At 49.9% G+C, this 20,808-nt stretch overlaps 1 protein-coding gene across 1 annotated transcript; it reads left to right on the forward strand.

Annotated features, from left to right (window-relative positions):
• The first annotated feature begins 261 nt into the window (after positions 1 to 261).
• On the forward strand, positions 262 to 19,075 carry GRIFIN (galectin-related inter-fiber protein). The gene is made up of 4 exons (XM_060260836.1): positions 262 to 296; positions 14,230 to 14,309; positions 15,104 to 15,266; positions 18,890 to 19,075. Exons 1-4 carry the CDS (start codon positions 285 to 287, stop codon positions 19,052 to 19,054), a joined length of 420 nt encoding a protein of 139 aa, XP_060116819.1. The 5' UTR covers positions 262 to 284; the 3' UTR covers positions 19,055 to 19,075.
• The last annotated feature ends 1,733 nt before the right edge of the window (positions 19,076 to 20,808 follow it).

A 20,808-nucleotide genomic window follows, 5' to 3' on the forward strand; every position in this document is an offset into this window, starting at 1 on the left:
TTATCCCCCACCCCCCACCCCCAAAAGCATATCAAATGCCCTAATTGTGAACTGGGATGGGCACCACCAGAGCTGGGATTCCCAAATCTGCTGAGAGCGAGATTCTTTTCTCCCCGGCCCCATAACTTCCTGCCCGCTTTTGTTCTTTCGAAAACGCAGCTTGCTCCTTTCTGATTCTATTAATCAGCCATGTGCAAACATGTGATTTGGGGTGTCCCATATATGCAGCTTCCTCAGCTGGACTTCTCCTAGCAAGTCCAGAGGCAGAGAGGGCTCCAAGCACGATGGTGCTGCGGGTAAGGGGAAAAAGAAAACTCATGCCCGGGGGGGTGCGTGGTTTCTATGCAGGGGCATTGAAAACTGGCTTGGGCATTGTGGTTTGAGTATCAGGCTAGGATCCAGGTTCCGATCTCCCAGCCCATTGTGGAAACTCGCTGGGTGATCCTTGGACCAGTTGCGCATGCTCGACCAAACCTACCTAAGAGGGTTGTTGAGAAGATAAAATGGAGATGGGGAGAGAATGTTGTGGGTCACTTTGGGTCCCCCAGTGGGGAGAAAAGTAAAGTATAAATCAGGGTGACCAAACTTGCTTAATGTAAGAGCCACATAGAATAAATGCCAGGTGTTTGAGAGTCTCATGGGATGAACGTCAGATGTTTGAGAGCTGCAAGACAAGGGAGGGAGGGAGGGAAGGAAGGAAGGAAGGAAGGAAGGAAGGAAGGAAGGAAGGAAGGAAGGAAGGAAGGAAGGAAGGAAGGAAGGAAGGAAGGAAGGAAGGAAGGAAGGAAGGAACTATCTGTCAGATAACACCCTATGGGACCTATGCAACTCCACAGAGCATGCAAGGCAGAGATGTTCCACCAGGCTTTTGGTTGAGGACAGTAATGGGTACCACTAGGGTTGCCAATCCCCAGTTGGGGGCAGGGGATCCCCCGGTTAGGAGGCCCTTCCCCACTTCAGGGTTATCAGAAAGTGATGTGGGTGTGTGCATGTGTGTGAAATGTCTGCTGGGCACTCTATTATACCCAGTGGAAACCTATTCCCATAGAGTCTAATGGAGAATTGATCTGTGGGTATCTGAGGCTCTTGGGGAGCTGTTTTTTGAGATAGAGGCACCAGATTTACAGCACAGCATCCTGTGCCTCTCCTCAAAATGCTCCCCAAGTTTTAAAAAGATTGGACCAAGGGGTCCAATTCAATGAGCCCCAAAAGAAGGTGCCCCTAGTCTTCATTGTTTCCAAATGGAGGGACGGCATTTAAAAGGAGTACGGTCCCTTTAAATGTGATGGCCAGAACTCCCTTTGGAATTCAGTCATGCCTGTCACATCCTTGCTCCTGGCCCCACCCCCAACGTCTCCAGATATTTCTTAGCAACCCTAGATACTGCTTTATCTGGCACTCCCTTTCCCCCACCCCACTTTGCTTTCTCTCACTGGTGGGAGAGTAACACTCACTATATTTATTTGGCACCCCGTGGTGTAGAGTGGTAAGTGGCAGTACTGCAGTCAAAGTTCTGCTTGCAACCTGAGTTCAATCCCGGCGGAAGCTGGATTCAGGTAGCCAGCTCCAGGTTGACTCATCCTTTTGAGGTCAGTAAAATGAGTCCCCAGCTTACTGGGAGGCAAAGCATAGGTGACTGCGGAAGGCAATGGCAAACCTCCACATAAAAACTGAGCAGGAGTCACGGTGCACCTTTAAGACCAACCAAGTTTTATTTAGAACGTAAGCTTTCGTGTGCTCTCCTAAGTAGTAGAAGAAGAAGACATTGGATTTATATCCCGCCCTCCACTCAAGAGTCTCAGAGCGGCTCACAATCTCCTTTATCTCCCTCCCCCACAACAGACACCCTGTGAGGTGGGTGGGGCTGAGAGGGCTCTCCCAGCAGCTGCCCTTTCAAGGACAACCCCTGCCAGGGCTATGGCTGACCCAAGGCCATTCTAGCAGCTGCAAGTGGAGGAGTGGGGAATCAAACCTGGTTCTTCCAGATAAGAGTCCGTGCACTTCACCACTATGCCAAACTGGCTCAGGTATTGATACCTGATCCCCTCGTCTGATGAAGTGTGCATAAGAGAGCACACGAAAGCTTACGTTCTAAATAAAACTTGGTTGGTCTTAAAGGTGCACCGTGACTCCTGCTTTGTTCGACTGCTTCAGACCGACACGGCTGCCCCCTTGGATCTCTCCGCATAAAAAGTCTGCCAAGAAAACATCGTGATCGGTGTTCCCTCTAAGCTGAGTCAGCGTGAGCGAGCTCACAGATTTTTAGCCTCCAGCTCACACATTGTTGTCTTAGCTCAGGCAGGCTGATGTCAGAGCAATGTTCCCTCCAAGCTGCAGAGCCTTGTGAGCAAAAATTCTACTTTGTGAGCCACTGGCATAAAAGCTGTGAGTTACTGGCATTGAAGCGGTGAGCGACTGCAGAAACCGTTGTGCGCTGAGGTCCTCCTTCCTGAGCTAAGATAAAAATGTGTGAGTGGGAGTCTAAAAATCTGTGAGCTCGCTCACGCTAACCCAGCTTAGAGGAAACGCTGGCCCAGACGGCACTAATTTGTGCAGTCGCTCACAACTTGAATGCCAGTAGCTCACAAAGTAGAATTTTTGCTCACAAGACTCTGTAGCTCAGAGGGAACATTAATCGTGATGTAAAGTCACCCCATGGGTTGGTAATGACTCAGTGCTTGCACAGGGGACTACCTTTACTTCTATTTATTTGGCGACATCCAGTACGATTTAATGTTAACCGATTGTTTCATTTATTTATTTCCTGTCATTCTTAAGTGCCCTGAGTCCTGTGAACTCGGGGAAGGGCAGTATATAAATGGCAATTATAAATCAAGCAATAAACTACCCATCTCATTTGCATCACAGGATCATGGTAAGAATCAGGGCTCTTTTTGTATCAGGAGCTCCTTTGCATATTGCATAGAGCCAGTTTGGTGTAGTGGTTAAGTGTGCGGACTTTTCTCGGGGAGAACCGGGTTTGATTCCCCACTCCTCCACTTGCACCTGCCGGAATGGCCTTGGGTCACCCATAGCTCTCTTCTCTGGGAGAACCGGGTTTGATTCCCCACTCCTCCACTTGCACCTGCTGGAATGGCCTTGGGTCACCCATAGCTCTCTTCTCTGGGAGAACCGGGTTTGATTCCCCACTCCTCCACTTGCACCAGCTGGAATGGCCTTGGGTCACCCATAGCTCTCTTATCTGGGAGAACCGGGTTTGATTCCCCACTCCTCCACTTGCACCTGCTGGAATGGCTTTGGGTCACCCATAGCTCTCGCAGGAGTTGTCCTTGAAAGGGCGGCTGCTGTGAGAGCCCTCTCAGCCCCACCCACCTCGCAGGGTGTCTGTTCTGGGGGAAGGAGATAATTGAGATTGTAAGCCGCTCTGAGTCTCTGATTCAGAGAGAAGGGCAGGGTATAAATCTGCAATTCTTCTTCTTCTTCTTCTTCTTCCTTCTTCTTCTTCTTCGTCTGTGAAGCCAAGCACTCCTGCTGTAGCCAATCCTACAAGAGCTTCCAGGGCTCTTCGTACAGGGCCTACTGTAAACTCCAGGAGGACTGGCTACATCAGGGGGTGTGGCCTAACATGCAAAGGAGTTCCTGCTACAAAAGCAGCCCTGGCGAGAATCAAACGGAGAAAAGGAGAATGTGATAAGTAGCTATGGGTCCCCGTTCAGGCGGAAAGCGATGTGCAAATGAAATAAATAAAATTATTTTTAAAAAAATATACAGATCCCAGAAAATGAATGCAAGCAAAATTAAGCTTCCCCCTCCCTTCAAGTCTGCACCAACAGGACTCGTGGCACCTAAAAGTCTCTCTGCCTTATTGTTGACACCGCCCTGTGATTTTCAGAGCCTTGGTGTGAAAGAGAAGCGAGGGAAGCGTTTAATGAGCTGTCCCGCTAGAACAGACACGAGGAGAGCAGCAGGCCCTGCGGAGACTGGAACTGGACGCTTTTTGAGGAAGTCTGTCACCCAAAAGGCGGGGGGTGGGGGGAGAGGAAGGTGGGTGTGATCAATGAGGCCCCGCATTTGTCAATGAAATGGGGTACAGTGGGCAGAGCTACATATCTCTGGGTGGGCAGTGGTTAAGAAAGCAAAGGTAGTTCTCTGTGAAAGCACCACTCCTTTCCAACTCTGGAGTGACATCACATCACGACGTTTTCACGGTTAAGCATGCAAAATAATACAAAGTTAGAATCCAGTGGCAAAAAATGGTACAGTTAACAAATCAAAAGAACAACCAGTTTGGTTTAGATACCATTTGTTGCGTTGGAAAACAGCAAAGTCAATAAACCCGTCAGCACTGAAGAGTGTTGGTGAGAGTGTCCCAAGGTGATAAATGCAGCCTGTTAATTGCTCTATAGCAGGGGTGGCCGAACTTGTTTTTTCTTCTCTTTTTCTCTTCTCTACCATGTAGACCTCCATCATCTAGGACAATATTTTAAGAGGAGAGCCAGGGGAAAGGGAGGCAATTGGCGAGTGGCTATTCTCCAGGGGTGCACAAGGCAGTAAACTGTCCCCATGGCGACCAGGCACTGGACAGTGGGAGACAAGGAGACAAGGCCTCAGAACTTGGAAGGGAAGCTGGTCCTGACCCTCCCAGTGGGTAATTCCTACAAAGGTCAGGTGGTAGCAGTGGGTTACTTGGGAGAGAGAAAAGAAGAGTGTTAAAAGAAAAGAAGAGTGGCGCAGAGTGTTAAAGCTGCAGTACTGCAGTCCTAAGCTCTGCTCACGACCTGAGTTCGATCCCCGGCAGAAGCTGGGTTTTTCAGGTAGTCGGCTCGTGGTTGACTCAGCCTTTCATCCTTCCGAGGTCGGTCAAATGAGGACCCAGCTTGCTGGGGGGAAAGCGTAGATGACTGGGGAAGGCAAGGGCAAACCACCCCATAAAAAAGTCTGCCGTGAAAACGTGAAAGTAACGTCACCCCAGAGTCGGAAACGACTGGTGCTTGCACAGGGGACCTTTCCTTTCCTTTCCCTCCACCCCAAATCTCAGAGTCAGAGCAGCTCACAATCTCCTTCACTTTCCTCCCCCACAACAGACACCCTGTGAGGTGGTGTCAGAACTCAAGAACTTCAAACGGATCCCATACTTAGTTACAAAGCTAGGATTTTATTGAAGAGAACTAGGTGCTGGAAAAGGCAAGATAACAGTAATGGCGAGAGCCAGCATCAGCTTGATTTTATACACGTAAAGCAAACATCTCACAAAGCCACAATTCACATTGTAGGGCGCAGCTGTCTTCTCACCATCACTATCAGTAGAGAGGATGCCTCCCTACTCCGAAGGCCATGCTGTTCGGCTTCAAAGGGTCCCAGTGTGAGAATATGCAGAGACAAGACATAATTCATTCTACAGCCCCAAATATTTTGGATACCAGTGGGGCAAGGTTAATTACTATTCAGGCACTCTGGGTTAAGCAAAGGTTACAACATGGAGTCAGTTTGGTTCAGTAACAATACAGCTCCAAGCCACAATAAAACTACCATACAGCATTGGTCACACTATAGAGGACCAGCAGCAAAGATACAAGTTCTGACATACTGCCCCCCCTAAGCGCCCCCTCCCGCGGGGCCGGCCTTGGGCTTGTGCGGGTACAGTAGGTGAAACTTTTTCAGCAGTTGCGGTGCCACTACATTCTGAGACTCGACCCACTCGTCACAGCTCGGGGGGAAGTGTTTCCACCTGATCAAATAATACAGTTTCCCCCGTTTGACTCTGGAGTCCAGGATCTCCTGGACTTCATGGTGACTCTGACCCCTCACTGTCGTCGGAGGGGGCGGTGGGGCCCTGGGATGGAAGGACGTAGCACCAGGGTCTTTCCGAAGCAAGCTGCAATGAAAAACAGGATGGATCTTACTTAGTGATTTGGGTAGTTCGAGTTCTACCGTTACTTTATTTATCACCCTTTTGATTTTGAAAGGTCCTAGGAACTTCAGTGCAAGTTTGCGGCAGGACTGGGGAAGGGGAAGGTTCTTTGTCGACAGGAAAACTGTATCCCCCACCTTCAGATCCCACTCCGGAGAGTGTTTTTTGTCAAACTGTTTTTTGTAGGCTTTTTTCGCTTCCTCCAGGTTTTCCTGAATTCCCTTCCAGCCTTCACGAAGTCCCTCCCACCATTGTTGGCATGATGTTGGCTGGGATGGGCTGGCTGGGAGGGCGAGCGTAGGGAACGGCTTGCCCTCGTAGCCATTGATGATTTGAAAAGGGGAGGTTTTGGTTGAGCTATGGAGGCTATTGTTGTAGCCGTATTCTGCAAAGGGGAGGAGATCTACCCAGTTGGACTGTTGGAAATTAATGAAACAGCGGAGGTATTGTTCTAGAAGGCCATTAACCCTCTCCGTCTGTCCGTCCGACTGGGGGTGGTAGGCAGAACTCAGTCCTTGCTCAATGCCAGCTAGTTTGCAGAACTCCCGCCAGAAGTTGGCAACGAACTGCGTTCCGCGGTCACTAATGACCTTGTCTGGGAATGAGTGTAGGCGTACAATGTGAGTGAAAAAGAGCTGGGCAAGTTTTTTGGCTGTAGGTAACTGTTTGCAAGGAATGAAGTGAGCCTGCTTTGAAAAGGTGTCGACTACGACCAAGATGACTGTCTTGCCCTGTGAGGGCGGGAGCTCTACAATGAAGTCCATGGAGACTACCGACCAAGGTCGGGTGGCTGTAGGGAGGGGAACCAGGTGGCCCGGAGGCTTGCCCCCCCTTCGTTTTGCCATGAGGCAAGTGGGACATGAGAGTACAAATTCTGAAACATCTTTTTTCATTTTCGGCCACCAGAATTGGCGGGTGAGCAAGTTGAGTGTTTTGACATAGCCAAAGTGGCCGGCCAAGCGACTTGAGTGGCAGCGGTCCAAAACCTCCTTCCTGAGGGGATCGGGCACATAGATTTTTTCATTATGTAACCAGAGCCCGTTCTCGGCCTTGACCAAGTTGGGGGGGCGGTCAGTTTCTTGTTTGTACTCTGAGAGGAACCGAGAAAGTAATTCTAAGTCCGGTGGGTTGGTCTGTTTACCGGAGCGGGTGGTGACCCCCCCCGCGATGGCTGAGGGGGAAATTAGTGAGTCCACCACCTCCTCCCTGAGACTGTCGTGTTGGGGCAGGCGGGAAAGGGCGTCCGCTAAAAAGTTCTTTGAGCCCGGGATGTGTTTCAACACAAAATCAAACTTAGCAAAGAAGCCTGCCCACCGGATCTGTTTTGCAGTCATTTTGCGACGCCCCGTGAGGGCTTCCAGGTTTTTGTGATCGGTCCAGATTTCGAAAGGGACTCTCGCTCCTTCAAGCCAGGAGCGCCAGGTTTTTAAGGCAAACATGACTGCAAATGCCTCTTTGTCCCAGACCGACCAGTTTCTTTGTTCATTGGAAAATTTCCTGGAAATATAGGCACAGGGTCGGAGCACCCCATTTTCTCCCCTCTGCATTAATATGGCTCCTACAGCGGCGTCGGAGGCGTCGCATTGGACCACAAAGGGCTTAAGTTCGTCAGGATGAGCCAGCACGGGTTCGGAGGTGAAGAGGCGTTTTAGCTCAGTAAAAGCTTTTTGACAGTCAGGCGTCCACGTTAGGCGTGCGCCGGGTTTTTTAGCCTCGTCACCCTTCCCTTTAGTTTTGAGGAGTTCTGTAAGAGGGAGCATGACCGTGGCGAACCCCTTTATGAAGTCGCGGTAAAAATTAGCGAACCCGATAAAACTTTGTAACTGCTTGCGGGTTCGAGGGGGTTCCCAGTCTAGCACCGCTTGGACCTTTGCGGGGTCCATGGACAATCCCTCCCCCGACACCCGGAAGCCCAAGTAATCCAGTTCGGTCTTGTGGAATTCACATTTTGACAATTTGGCATACAGTTTGTGTTTACAAAGGGTGCTTAACACTTTTCTGACCAAAGGCACATGAGACTTTAGATCTTGTGAATAGATAATGATGTCATCAAGGTACACCACCACCCCCTTGAACAGGAAGTCCCGCAGCACTTCATTAATAAAGTTCATAAAAACACCCGGGGCTCCCTGTAGCCCAAACGGCATGACAAGGTACTCAAATTGTCCCAGTGGGGTGTTGAAGGCTGTCTTCCACTCGTCCCCCTCTTTGATGCGGACGCGGAAGTATGCGTCTCGGAGGTCGAGTTTGGTAAATACTTTCCCCTTTGCTACGGTGTTTAATAAGTCCTTTATCAACGGGATCGGGTAGGCGTTGGACATGGAAATCCCGTTTATCGCACGAAAATCTGTGCAAAGCCTAAGAGACCCGTCCTTCTTCTTTCGGAACAGGACAGGGGCGGCATGGGGAGCTGTGGCGGGTCGAATAAAGCCACGCTTTAGATTTTTGTCCAAAAACTTTCGGAGTTCAGCTTTCTCCGCCCAACCCATGGAGTACAGTTTCGCTTTGGGAAGCTGCTGCCCTGGGATTAGCTCAATGGCACAGTCTGTAGGGCGGTGGGGCGGTAGCTCATCCGCTTCCTTCTCGCTAAATGCCAGCTTTAAGTCTCGGTACTCCTTGGGGATGGAGGCGACTTCCTCGAGTGTGAGGCACGCCCGCATGTTTTGGGGGGGAGCGTGCGGCCCCCACTCGGGGCGCCAGTGGTGATGCTCGCACCTCCAATCCGGGAACCGGACGAGCTGTTCCTCCCACCTTATGTCGGGTTGGTGGCGGGCGAGCCAAGCTGAGCCTACTACCACGTCGAAAGAGCAGGAGGGGGCGATTACGAAAGTCTCAATTCCCCAATGCTCCTCAGTCCCTACCGGGACCGCCTGAGTTTCTAAAGTACATGGTTCCCCTCTCATGGGCCCCCCGTCCATTTGCTGGAACTGCATCGGTTGTGGCAGGGGCGAAGTGGCTAATCCCAGCGCCTCAACTAGGCGGGGGGTGATCAAGTCCCTGTTACACCCTGAGTCGATTAGCGCTCGGGCGTGCATGAATCTCTTTAGGTTCGGGTTAAGGAGGGTGACGGCCATAAAAAGTAAACCCCCAGTTGCTCTCACCGTGAGGAGTGCCGGCTGTTGTTGGACCTGCTTTGCGGCACCCATTAAAGCAGGTCGCTGTCGTTTCCCGCCGACTCGGTATCGTCCGACTCCTCGGTCGATTCTTCGACTGCCGCCAGGCTGGTGGTAAAATCCTCGTCAGTCGCCAAGGAAGTGGCGACGGAGCCCCGACTGGGCTCCTTCGATCGGCTGCTCTTCTTCTTCTTCGGGCCCGGGGTGGTTGGCCGCGCCGTGGGTGGTGTGGATCCCGCTTTCCCAGGGCAGTTAGCAGCAAGATGATTTGGGTCCCCGCATTGGAAGCACTTGCGGGCGGGAGACGGGGTGGAGGTCGTCGGAGCCTTCTTCCCTTCAGGTTTAGTTGGGGTGTGTTTGGCTCCCTTCCTCGCTAGTTGCTGTCTCCTCATCCCCACGTGTTGGAGGTTGGTCTCCACTTCCCCGGCCAGTTGGATCCAGCCGACCAGCGTGTCGGGCCTTCCCTGACTGTAACAGCGGTCGAGGATGCTCGGATTCAACCCGTTGATGAACGCGGTGTATTTCATGACCTCGTTCCATCCCCTCGCTGCCGCACAGTACCCCAGGAATTCGGTGGCGTACTCGCGGGTGGAGCGGTTGCCCTGTTCGATGCGTTGGAGGGCCGCGACCGCCTTCTCCTCCCGCAAGGGATCTCCATACTGGCGGAGCATCGCGTGCAGGAACCCTGCCACGGTAGCTAATTCGGGCTTTCTTCCCATGAACAGCCCCACATACCATTTGCGGGCCGCCCCTCTCAGTCGAGACGCGATGTGGTACACTCGGCTGGCCTCGGTAGGGTAGTCGGCGCCCCAGTGGGTGAAAAACGTGTCGCACTGAATAGTAAAGTATTCCACGTCCTCCGGATTCCCGTCGAACGTAATCTTCAGCTCTCTTCCCCGTCCCTCGGCCCCTCCTGGCGCTCGCGGCGCCCCAGGCGGCGGTGCTGGGCCCGGTAGGGCCGGCGGGATCGGACCGGGTAGTGCAGGCGGCGCCGGGGCGGCCGGGGCCCCTGGTGCGGGCGGCGCCGGCGGTGCCGGGGCGGCCGGAGCCGGCGGAGCCGGAGGTGCCGGGGCCGCTGGGGCCGGCGGCGCCGGGGCAGCTGGAGCCTGCGGGGCGGGGGCCGGCGGGGCGACAGGCGGTTGCCCCAGTGGCAACACTCCATACGGTATCCCCAGGACCGCGGTTTGCAAAGTGCGGAGCTGGTCGTGGATAGCGCCCAGGTTCTGCTGCATCTCCTCGGCCATCGTCACGCGGGAACGGTGCACATCGCCGTGGATTTCCCGCACCCAATCGAATAATTCGTTGCGGAGGGTCCGGATCGGGTCTTCCCCCCCTCGGGGCTCCGTGCCCTCCGCCTGGCCCTCGTCGTCGTCTCCTGCCCCTCCTTCGCCCAACATGCTTCGATACCGCTGCTCCGCGGCGTCGATTGCTGCCGTGGACTTCCGCGGGCTCCAGGTTCGCGGGGCCGGGAAGGCGGCGTCGACCGAGAAGGGCGCTGGAACCTTAATTTTGCGTCGGACCCCCGTCACGTTTGGGTCGAGCGGCGGGTCCTCCGATGGGGTGGTGGGCTCTCCGTCGTCTGGTACTTTTGCCGCCATCGAGCCAAGCCTCCAGTACAGATAAGCCACGAACAATGGGATTACTGTTATAATGTCAGAACTCAAGAACTTCAAACGGATCCCATACTTAGTTACAAAGCTAGGATTTTATTGAAGAGAACTAGGTGCTGGAAAAGGCAAGATAACAGTAATGGCGAGAGCCAGCATCAGCTTGATTTTATACACGTAAAGCAAACATCTCACAAAGCCACAATTCACATTGTAGGGCGCAGCTGTCTTCTCACCATCACTATCAGTAGAGAGGATGCCTCCCTACTCCGAAGGCCATGCTGTTCGGCTTCAAAGGGTCCCAGTGTGAGAATATGCAGAGACAAGACATAATTCATTCTACAGCCCCAAATATTTTGGATACCAGTGGGGCAAGGTTAATTACTATTCAGGCACTCTGGGTTAAGCAAAGGTTACAACATGGAGTCAGTTTGGTTCAGTAACAATACAGCTCCAAGCCACAATAAAACTACCATACAGCATTGGTCACACTATAGAGGACCAGCAGCAAAGATACAAGTTCTGACAGGTGGGTGGGGCTGAAAGAGCTCTCCCAGAAGCTGCCCTTTCAAGGACAACTCCTACAAGAGCTATGGCTGACCCAAGGCCATTCCAGCAGGTGCAAGTGGAGGAATGGGGAATCAAACCCCGTTCTTCCATATAAGAGTCCACACACTTAACCACTACACCAAACTGGTTCTCCAAGTGTTGAGAAAACCTTGGATGGTAGGGTGGAACAGAGCCTACATCCAGAGCAGGCCCATTTTGCCACAGCAGAAAAGAATAAGAGTTGGTTTTATACCCTGCCCTTCACTCAGATTCTCAAAGCAGTTTACAATCTCCTTCCCTTCCTCTCCCACAACAGACACTCTGTGAGGGAGGCAGGACTGAGAGAACTCCAAGAGAACTGTGACAGACCCAAGGTCACCCAGCTGGCAGCATGTGGAGGAGGAGCAGGGAATCAAACACAGTTCTCCAGATTAGAGTCCGCCGCTCTTAACCACTACACCAAACTAACAAAGGTTTCTTTGTCTCTCAAGGTTTGAACCTGCTGGGACTGCTAGGTACTAGCTATGGAGTAAATTGTTGTTTCATTCTCACACGAGAAAATTCTTTCATAAGAGCCTGAAACAATGGCAGCAAAATGTCAAGTACATCATCTTAGAAAAACGGGTTCTTTTGTGAACAGGAAGGATTGTTCATACAGAAATGCTGTCCTTCGCTTCCCTTGCTTTTTATATAAAACGATTGCTTGTCTCTGAGTTGCTGTCGCATCTCAGCAAAGCAGAGACTCACAGGCACCGTGGCAAGGTCAGCAACAATGAGAGGATTGCTCAGTCGCAAAAGAGTCTTGTTTGAACAGAGCAAGATAACAGAGAAAGCCAGGGGTGGAATTCTAGCAGGAGCGCCTTTGCATATTAGGCCACGCACCCCTGATGTAGCCAATCCTCCAAGAGCTTACAAGGCTCTTTTTTGTGAGCTCTTGGAGGATTGGCTACATCAGTGGGGCGTGGGCTAATATGCAAAGGAGCTCCTGCTAGAATTCCACCCTTGGAGAAAGCTATATAGTGGGTTAACTGGTCTTCAGGACCAAGGACAGCTCCACGGGGATCAGAGAAGTTATTCCAAAGAATAAGCCTGTTGCAACTTGGGGTATACTGAAAGAGGTTTTAAAGAGGAAAGCCCTGGCTCAGAAGTAGGCACTATTGTACCCAGGGCTTTTTTTTGTAGCAGGAACTCTTTTGTATATTAAGCCCCACCCCCCCTGATGTAGCCAATCCTCCAAAAGCTTACAATAGGCCCTGTACGAAGAGCCCTGTAAACTCTTGGAGGATTGGCTATGTCAGGGGCGTGTGGCCTAATACGCAAAGGAGTTCCTGCTACCAAAAATGCCCTGATTGTGCCACACACTAGCCCGGAATCACTTATTTTGCCTTCTCTAACAGGGACCTCTAGGGAAGCAAAGAAACTTTGGTGGTTGGTGTCTTCACTCCTACATTACACCTAAAGGTCCAGTCTATCTAAAATAAAAGTAAAAGGTAAAGGTCGTCCCCTGTGCAAGCACCAGGTAGTTACTGACCCATGATGGAGACAGCACATCAAAACGTTTTTACAGGGTGGTTTGCCGCTGCCTTCCCCAGTCATCTACACTTTCCCTCCAGCAAGCTGGGGACTCCTTTTACCGACCTCGGAAGGCTGGAAGGCTGAGTCAACCTTGCTACCTGAACCCACAGATAAAGTCTGGCACACTTTCTTTCTGTTCCTCAGAGGGACCAGTGGAGAATTCCCCCGTGGTTTTGTTTCCAGTACATGGAAATCCAGCAGCCCAATTGCTGCTGCTTCTTCTTCTTCTTCTTCTTCTTCATCATCATCATCATCATCATCATCATCATCATCACCACCAATTATTTATTTATTAAATTTATAAACTGCCCTCCCCTGGAGGACTCAGTGCAGTACACATCATGAATTAAACATAAACCAATAAAACTATAAATAGAAAATAACAGATAAGACAATATAGTCCAGGGGTGGCCAAACGTGCCTAGTGTAAGAGCCACACAGGATAAACGTCAGACGTTGGAGAGTCACAAGACATGAACATCAAATGTTTGAGAGCCACAGGACAGAAGGAAAGTGAATGGGAGGAGGGAGGGAGAGGTGGAAAGAAAGCTAACTTTCAATGCTTGGTTTGGATAAGTGATTTAAAGAAACAAGTCGCTTCTCCAAGCTGGCCAGCAGGACAGCGGGAGCTTCGAGAGTCACACAATGTGTGTGAAAGAGCCACATGTGGCTCCCGAGTCAGTTTGGCCACCCCTGGTATAGTCTTTCCAGATACAAGAGGGCATAATGTACCTTCACTCTCAAAGATTTCAGGTTTTCACAGCTGGTAACATCATTAGGGTTTGTAGAATCTTTCGGGATCAAGTGCCGTGTTCTACTGGAGAAAGTTTTCCTTCCAGACGTTTCGTTCTCAGCTGCGGAGAACATCCTCAGTGGCGTTGCAGCCGGAGCAGGCGCTCAGACCTTCTTGGCTGCTGTGCATTGAGTGGGGCCAGGGCTGCCGGAGAGCTGCTATTTCTAGGCTGGAGGGGGTGTGATGAAAGGGCAATTGGTTTGTGGATGTGCCCATTGTTTGGTGGGGCTTCCTGGAAGGGTAGTGATAAGGAAACTGGCTGTTGAATGTGACCATTGTTCCATGTTAATTGCTGGGAGGGTTGGAAGGGGTTTGAAGATAAGGAAGATGGTTGTTGACTGTGCTGATTGTTCTGTGGAATTTGCTGGTTGTTCTGAGACTTTCTGCAATTTATAGTCTGTAGGGTGTTTTGCAGAGCTGGGTACCAAGATTGGTGGATGAAAATGCCTTCTTCCTCTCTGTTAAAATTGTGCTGGTGTTTGTAAATCTCAATAGCTTCTCTGTTCAGGCGGGTATGATAATGTGAGACCGTAGAAAGGACTTCAGTTCTTTCAAAGTGGATGAAAGTACCTTCACTCTCTCCGTAGGGTGGATCGCATGCTGGGATTGTTAAGGCCAGGTGGAACGATGGTTTGGGGTTTTTTTTTAAATGTTGCTGCCCTCAATTGTAGGCTGTTTCATTCTGTTGCTCTGTCTTTTTCTCTCCCCTCCCCTCCACAGTTTGAAGCCTCGTTCCCAGATGGGCTGTGTCCTGGCTGGAACATGAGAGTCAAAGGTGAAACCAGTTCCCAGGCAAATGAGTAAGGCCATCGTTTCAAGCTGCTTCGCTGTAGGGTGGGGGCAGGGGCTCGACGGTAGAGAATTTGCTCTGTCGGCAGAAGGTCCCAGGTCCAATCCCTAGCATCTCCAGCGGAAAGGATCCAATAGAAGGTAATATGAAAGACCTGGATTTGAGACGCCGGAGAGCCGCTGCAAGTCCGAGAGGGCAATACTGACCTTAGTAGACCAAGGCAGTTTTGTGCATTCTTACACTCAAGCAGAACCTTCTTTAAGGCCCTCAGTTTAGAGGCCCTCCCCCTGCTTCAGGGTCATCAGAAAGTGGGGGGAGGAGAGGGAAATGTCTGCCAGGCACTCCGTTATTCCCTATGGAGACCATTCCCATAGGGTACAATGGAGAATTCATCCGCAGCTATCTGGGGCTCGGGGGACTGTTTTTTGAGGTAGAGGCATCATATTTTCAGCATAGTATCCGGTGCCTCTCCTCAAAACACCCCCCAAATTTCCAAAAGATTGGACTAGGGGATCCAATTCTATGAGCCCCAAAAGAAGGTGCTTCTATCCTTCAATGAAGGGAAAGCATTTAAAAGGAATGTGGTCCCTTTAAATGTGATAGCCAGAACTCTCTTTGGAGTTCAATCATGCTTGTCACAACCTTGCTCCCAGCGCCACCCTCCATGTCCCCTGGTTCCACCCCTAAAATATCCTGGCTCCACCCCCAAAGTCTCCTGGCTCCACCTGCAAAATCTCCTGGCTCCACCCCCAAAGTCACCAGATATTCCTTGAACTGGGCTTGGCAACTCTCCCTCTTTTGTAGGTTTCAGATCAATTTCCTCTGCGGTGCAGATGAGCAGATCGCGTTCCACTTCAACCCTCGCTTCAAAGACTCTGTGATCGTCTGCAACTCCTTCCTCGACAACCAGTGGGGGCAGGAAGTGATGGCGGACACCTTTCCACTAGAAGCCAAGCATCCTTTCCAGGTAACTTCAAACCTCTGAACGCCTTCCTGGTACACACAAAACCATGCAATGCCCGGTGTAGCTCAAAAGAATCTTGTTGAGAAAACTGCATGCTGGGCTGCAAGCCTGTGGGAAGTGAGGCATGGGTCCCAACAGAAGAAGAAGAAGACCGCAGATTTATTCCGCCTTCACTATCAACGGAGGCCCAGATAACAGCCACTGCCAAGTCAGCATTTTTCCATCTGAGGCGGGCGAGGCAGTTGGCTCCTTTCCTAGAGCGTCAGGACCTAGCAATGGTGATCCATGCGACGGTCACCTCAAGACTGGACTACTGTAACGCTCTCTACATGGGGCTGCCTCTGTGCCGGACCCGGAAGTTACAGCTAGTGCAGAATGCGGCGGCCAGGCTGCTACTTGGTCTCCCAAGATGGGAGCATATACGGCCGGGGCTGCGCGGACTGCACTGGCTGCCGATTGTATACCGGATCCAGTACAAAGTGCTGGACATTACCTTTAAAGCCCTATATGGCCAAGGACCGACTTACCTGAGGGACCGTCTCTCCCCATATGAGCCCCAGAGAGCACTGAGGTCAGTAGGAAAAAACAGATTGACTATCCCTGGGCCAAAAGAAGTTAAACTTCAAAACACCCGCACTCGGGCCTTTTCCGCCGCAGCCCCACACCTCTGGAATCAGCTCCCAGAGGAAGTACGGGCCCTGCGGAAGTTAGACCAGTTCCGCAGGGCCTGCAAGACTACCCTCTTTAAACAATGACTGAATTATGGGTGCACAACAAAGGAAACGCCAAAATGGTCTGGTCTAGGGATCCACCACCACTACACCATCTGACAGACATAGCGTCAAACAATAATGTTTACTGCCAAACTTAATAGTGTTAGATTTAGAAATGTTTTTATTAATTATTGATTGGTTTTAATGTGATTTTAATGTCTTATTATTGTATTGTTCACTTTTAAATGTTGTTAGCCGCCCTGAGCCTGCTTCGGCGGGGGAGGGCGGGATATAAATAAAATTTTACTTTACTTACTTACTTTATACCCCACCCTTCTCTTTGGATCAGAGCCTCAAAGCGGCTTACAATCTCCTTTATCTTCCTCCCCCACAACAGACACCCTGTGAGGTGGGTGGGGCTGAGAGAGCTCTCCCAGAAGCTGCCCTTTCAAGGACAACTCCTACGAGAGCTATGGCTGACCCAAGGTGATTCCAGCAGCACCAAGTGGAGGAGTGGGCAATCAAACCCAGTTCTCCCAGATAAGACTCTGCACACTTAACCACTACACCAGATCGGAGCAGATAGTGGTAGAACACCAAGGGATTTCCCCATGAGGATTACATTGAAGGTGGTGGAGAACCAGATTCTAACCAAGGACCAAGTGCTATGGAAAACAGGAGCCAACGTCAGGACTAGGTAGACAGTCTACTCGAATAAATAGTAGTAGAGAGAAGTTCAAACACAGCGAGGGCCAAGACTAGGAACTAGGTGAGCACACCCAAAGGGAAAGATGGGGAAACTCCCAAGTAGGAAGAAACAGGATGGAAGAATGGGGCAAGCTCTAGGGGTAGCTTCTGGTCATCGTGTCATGTTCCCCTTTGGCTGTGGGTTCCCAGGTTGGAGTCCTCACTCAGGCACCCCTTCTCAGGTCCACTCAGCAGAGACAAGCTGGCTCAAAACGCCAGCCATTTATTTGTAAGGAGACAACGCCCACCAGCGACAACTTCGGCCAACATACAAAACTGGAAACTGAAACAAGAGCTCCACCCAGTAGGACCAAACCAAATCACACAGATATGAGGGGAGGAGCAGACTGTTCCATTACACACATACAATACAATATACCACAATCAGGAAGTAGTGATGTTGCCTGCTGGTGAGAAAGTGATGGCACTTTTCTCCCTTTCTCACAATACAAGAACTCGTGGGCATTCAATGAAATTGCTGAGCAGTCAGGTTAAAACAGATAAAAGGAAGTACTTCTTCACCCAAAGGGTGATTAACATGTGGAATTCACTGCCACAGGAGGTGGTGGTGGCTACAAGCATAGACAGCTTCAAGAGGGGATTGTATAAAAATATGTAGCAGAGGTCCATCAGTGGCTATTAGCCACAGTGTGTGTGTGTGTGTGTGTATTGGCCACTGTGTGACACAGAGTGTTGGACTGGATGGGCCATTGGCCTGATCCAACATGGCTTCTCTTATGTTCTTATGTGACACAGAGTGTTGGACTGGATGGGCCACTGGCCTGATCCAACACGGCTTCTCTTATGTTCTTTTTTGTCATCAAGAGCACCAGGCTCCCAGTACAACTACCAGTAAATCTCAGTTGCTTTCCCCTTGCCTACCTAAACAAGAAGTTCTCCATTGCAACTGTTAGGTATTCTTAGCAGAGTAATGCAGAAAGCACAAAACAGTCAGCAACAGGCGTTTCACTTTAGCAAACTAATCTTTACTCATCTAGTGAGGAAAGGGTAACTCGAAGTTCTACAAAACAAGAAAAGGATTTAACATCCTATCTGTCTTCTCTAACTACACGTTGACTCTCTGAGATCTAAACAGCAACTGGTATGGAGATCTAGGGACTTGAACAAAGGATTGTAAAACTGTAACCCAATGCTTTCTCCCTAGACCGTTCCCAAATTAGAGTTTTCCAACGCAGGTTAATATGCATATTGACACCTAGCTTCTGGTGGGAGATACGTGCAGAGTTGCTCATTGGTCCTACCACTAAACTAGCTAAGCATCAGCATGCATAAACAATTAACTCATGACTTCAGGAAATGAAGTTGCCAAAACTTAGCAACATTACTAATTCAGAAACAAACCTCAGTGTTGGGGACACTTGTTTAGCACAGTGCATGGGCTAATGCACCCCGTGGCGCAGAGTGGTAAAGCTGCAGTACTGCAGTCCAAACTCTCTGCTCACGACCTGAATTCGATCCCAGCAGAAGCTGGATTCAGATAGCCGGCTCGAGGTTGACTCAGCCTTCCATCCTTCCGAGGTCAGTAAAATGAGGACCCAGCTTGCTGGGGGGAAAGCGTAGATGACTGGGGAAGGCAATGGCAAACCACCGCGTAAAAAGTCTGCTGTGAAAACGTCATGATGCGGCATCACCCCAGAGTCGTTAAAGGTCATTTGGTGATATTTGACAATGGTTAATTCTTAAAGAAACTATATATGGATTACAGTTTAAAAAAATAGGATTATTGGATTATAACTTTTTCGTTTCCTTGCTAATGATTAAGAAGAACTACTATGAAGATGAATTATAGCTATAACCTTGGGGGGGGTTATGGAAGAAAGATTCTTTAACAGATAAGAGTTTATTACCTTATAACAAACTAAGTTAAATAGTAATATGGAGACGTTTGTTAAGGGGGTCGGCAATGCTGGGGGGGCACCAAAAGGGGGGGGTGGAGAAAATGTTATATATGTGTATTAACACTTAATGACAAATGATAATATGTCATTACAATATATTACATTATAATAAATTGTTTTAAACCACCCCAGAGCTGGAAACGACTGGTGCTTGCACAGGGGACTATCTTTTATTTTGGTTTACCTTTATGGGCCCTACTGCGGTCGGGTATGCATTAACCAGAGACTGTGGCCTCTTTGTTTTTAGATTGAAATCTCCTCTGACCAAGACTACTTCCATGCTTTTGTGAACGACAGCAAAGTCCTTCAATACGAGCACCGGCAGAAACAGCTCTCGGACATCTCCAGAATGCAGATTCTGAACGACATCCACATTTCCTCCGTGGAGTTCACCAGACGTGGTCTCTACTAACGGGCGAAGCAGAACCGAAACCAGCAGATCAAACGGTTATCCCGTCTCATTGTCAAATTCCTGCTTGCCACCCAGTCCTCTATGTTCCCCCCAAGCAGAATTCCTGGCCAGGGGTGGAATTCAAACTCAAGACGTACCATGAAGTGAGTACCACACACCCCAACCATAAAAACAGATGCATGTGCAAAGCCAGCAACGCTGTAGCATATTCAATATTTTGTGTGTAATCTTTTGATTAATATTTAAAAAATAAACCAAATTTGATTTTCTCAGTATTTCTACGGTTTTCCGTTCAACCAAGTCAGAGAGAAGGTTAAACAGTAAAAAACTGATGCAAGAAAATGGTTCCACAGGACTCTGAGAGAGCAATTAATGGGGAACAGTGTTCCCTTTAAGCTGAGTTAGTGTGAGATGGCTCGCAGTTTTTTAACCTCCAGCTCACACATTTTGGTCTTAGCTCTGGAAAAATGGCCTCAGAGCAAACTAGTTCATGCAGCAGTTCATAGCTTTAAGAAGAAGAAGATTTTGGATTTATATCCCACCCTATACTCTGAATCTCAGAGCGGTCACAATCTCCTCTACCTTCCCCCCCCCTCCTACAACAAACACCCTGTGAGGTAGGTGGGGCTGGGAGTGCTTTTACAGCAGCTGCTCTTTCAAGGACAGCTTCCATGAAAGCTCTGGCTGAGCCAAGGCCATCTCAGCAGGTGCAAGTGGAGGAGTGGGGAATCAAACCCGGTTCTCCCAGATTAAAGTCCGCGCATTTCACCACTACACCAAACTGGCTCTCAAGGGTGTTTAATCAAGGTTTAATCAAGGGTGGAATTCTAGCTGGAGCTCCTTTGCATATTAGGCCACACCCCCCAGGATGTAGTCAATTCTTCAAGAGCTTACAAGGCTCGTTTTTGTAAGCTCTTGGAGGGTTGGCTACATCACGGGGGTGTGGCCTAACATGCAACAGAGCGCCTGCTAGAATTCCACCCTTGATTAAAGCTATGAACTGCTGCATGAATTAGTTTGCTCTGGGGCCATTTTTCCTGAGCTAAGACCAAAATGTGTGAGCTGGAGGTTAAAAAAAAAAGAAAAGCTGGAGATGGCATGCCAGCCGGCAAAAAAAAGGCACGAAAATGGCCAGGGCTCGGGGAACTGAGATAAAAGAGGAATAGTGTGAAATGGCTAGCTTCAAACACGGAACCATACAGGAGCTAAAATCATGTGTTTGAAATGCCCATCCTTGTCCCGGAATACTCCAGGGCGGCTCAATACCGATTCTCTCCTGGTTTCCGTTGGTAAGCGTGAAAAGGGCCACACAATTGTTACACAGTCACAACTGTTACACGGCCGCATGAGAAGACGAGACTCATTGGGAAAGACAATAACGCTAGGAAACTCGGAAGGCAGCAGAAAAAGCGGAAGACCCAACAGGAGATGGATGGACTCAGCCAAGGAAGCCACAGCCCTCCGTTTGCAGGACCTGAGCAAGGCTATTAGAACAACAGGATGTTTCAGAGGTCATTAATCCATAAGGTCACCATTAGTTGGAAGCAATTTGACAGCCCATAATACAACACCTATGAATTAGACTAGCCCAAGGCTGGCCAAACGGTGGCTCGAGAGCCACGTGTGACTGTTTCACAAATATTCTGTGGCTCTTGGAGCCCCCGCTGCCCTGTCAGCCACCTTGGAGAAGACATCTATTTCTTTAAACCACTGGGCGGCTTGGAAGATGGACTTAAATTTATTTATTTATTTAT

Source organism: Heteronotia binoei, chromosome 20 (genome assembly GCF_032191835.1).
Source record: "Heteronotia binoei isolate CCM8104 ecotype False Entrance Well chromosome 20, APGP_CSIRO_Hbin_v1, whole genome shotgun sequence".
Lineage (NCBI taxonomy): Eukaryota > Metazoa > Chordata > Lepidosauria > Squamata > Gekkonidae > Heteronotia > Heteronotia binoei.

Bases quoted from the DNA above. Each gene is read 5' to 3' on its own strand.
- GRIFIN (XM_060260836.1), top strand. The intron at 14,310-15,103 runs GTAAGGCCATCG...CCTCTTTTGTAG, and splicing joins ACCAGTTCCCAGGCAAATGA to GTTTCAGATCAATTTCCTCT. The intron at 15,267-18,889 runs GTAACTTCAAAC...CTTTGTTTTTAG, and splicing joins AAGCCAAGCATCCTTTCCAG to ATTGAAATCTCCTCTGACCA.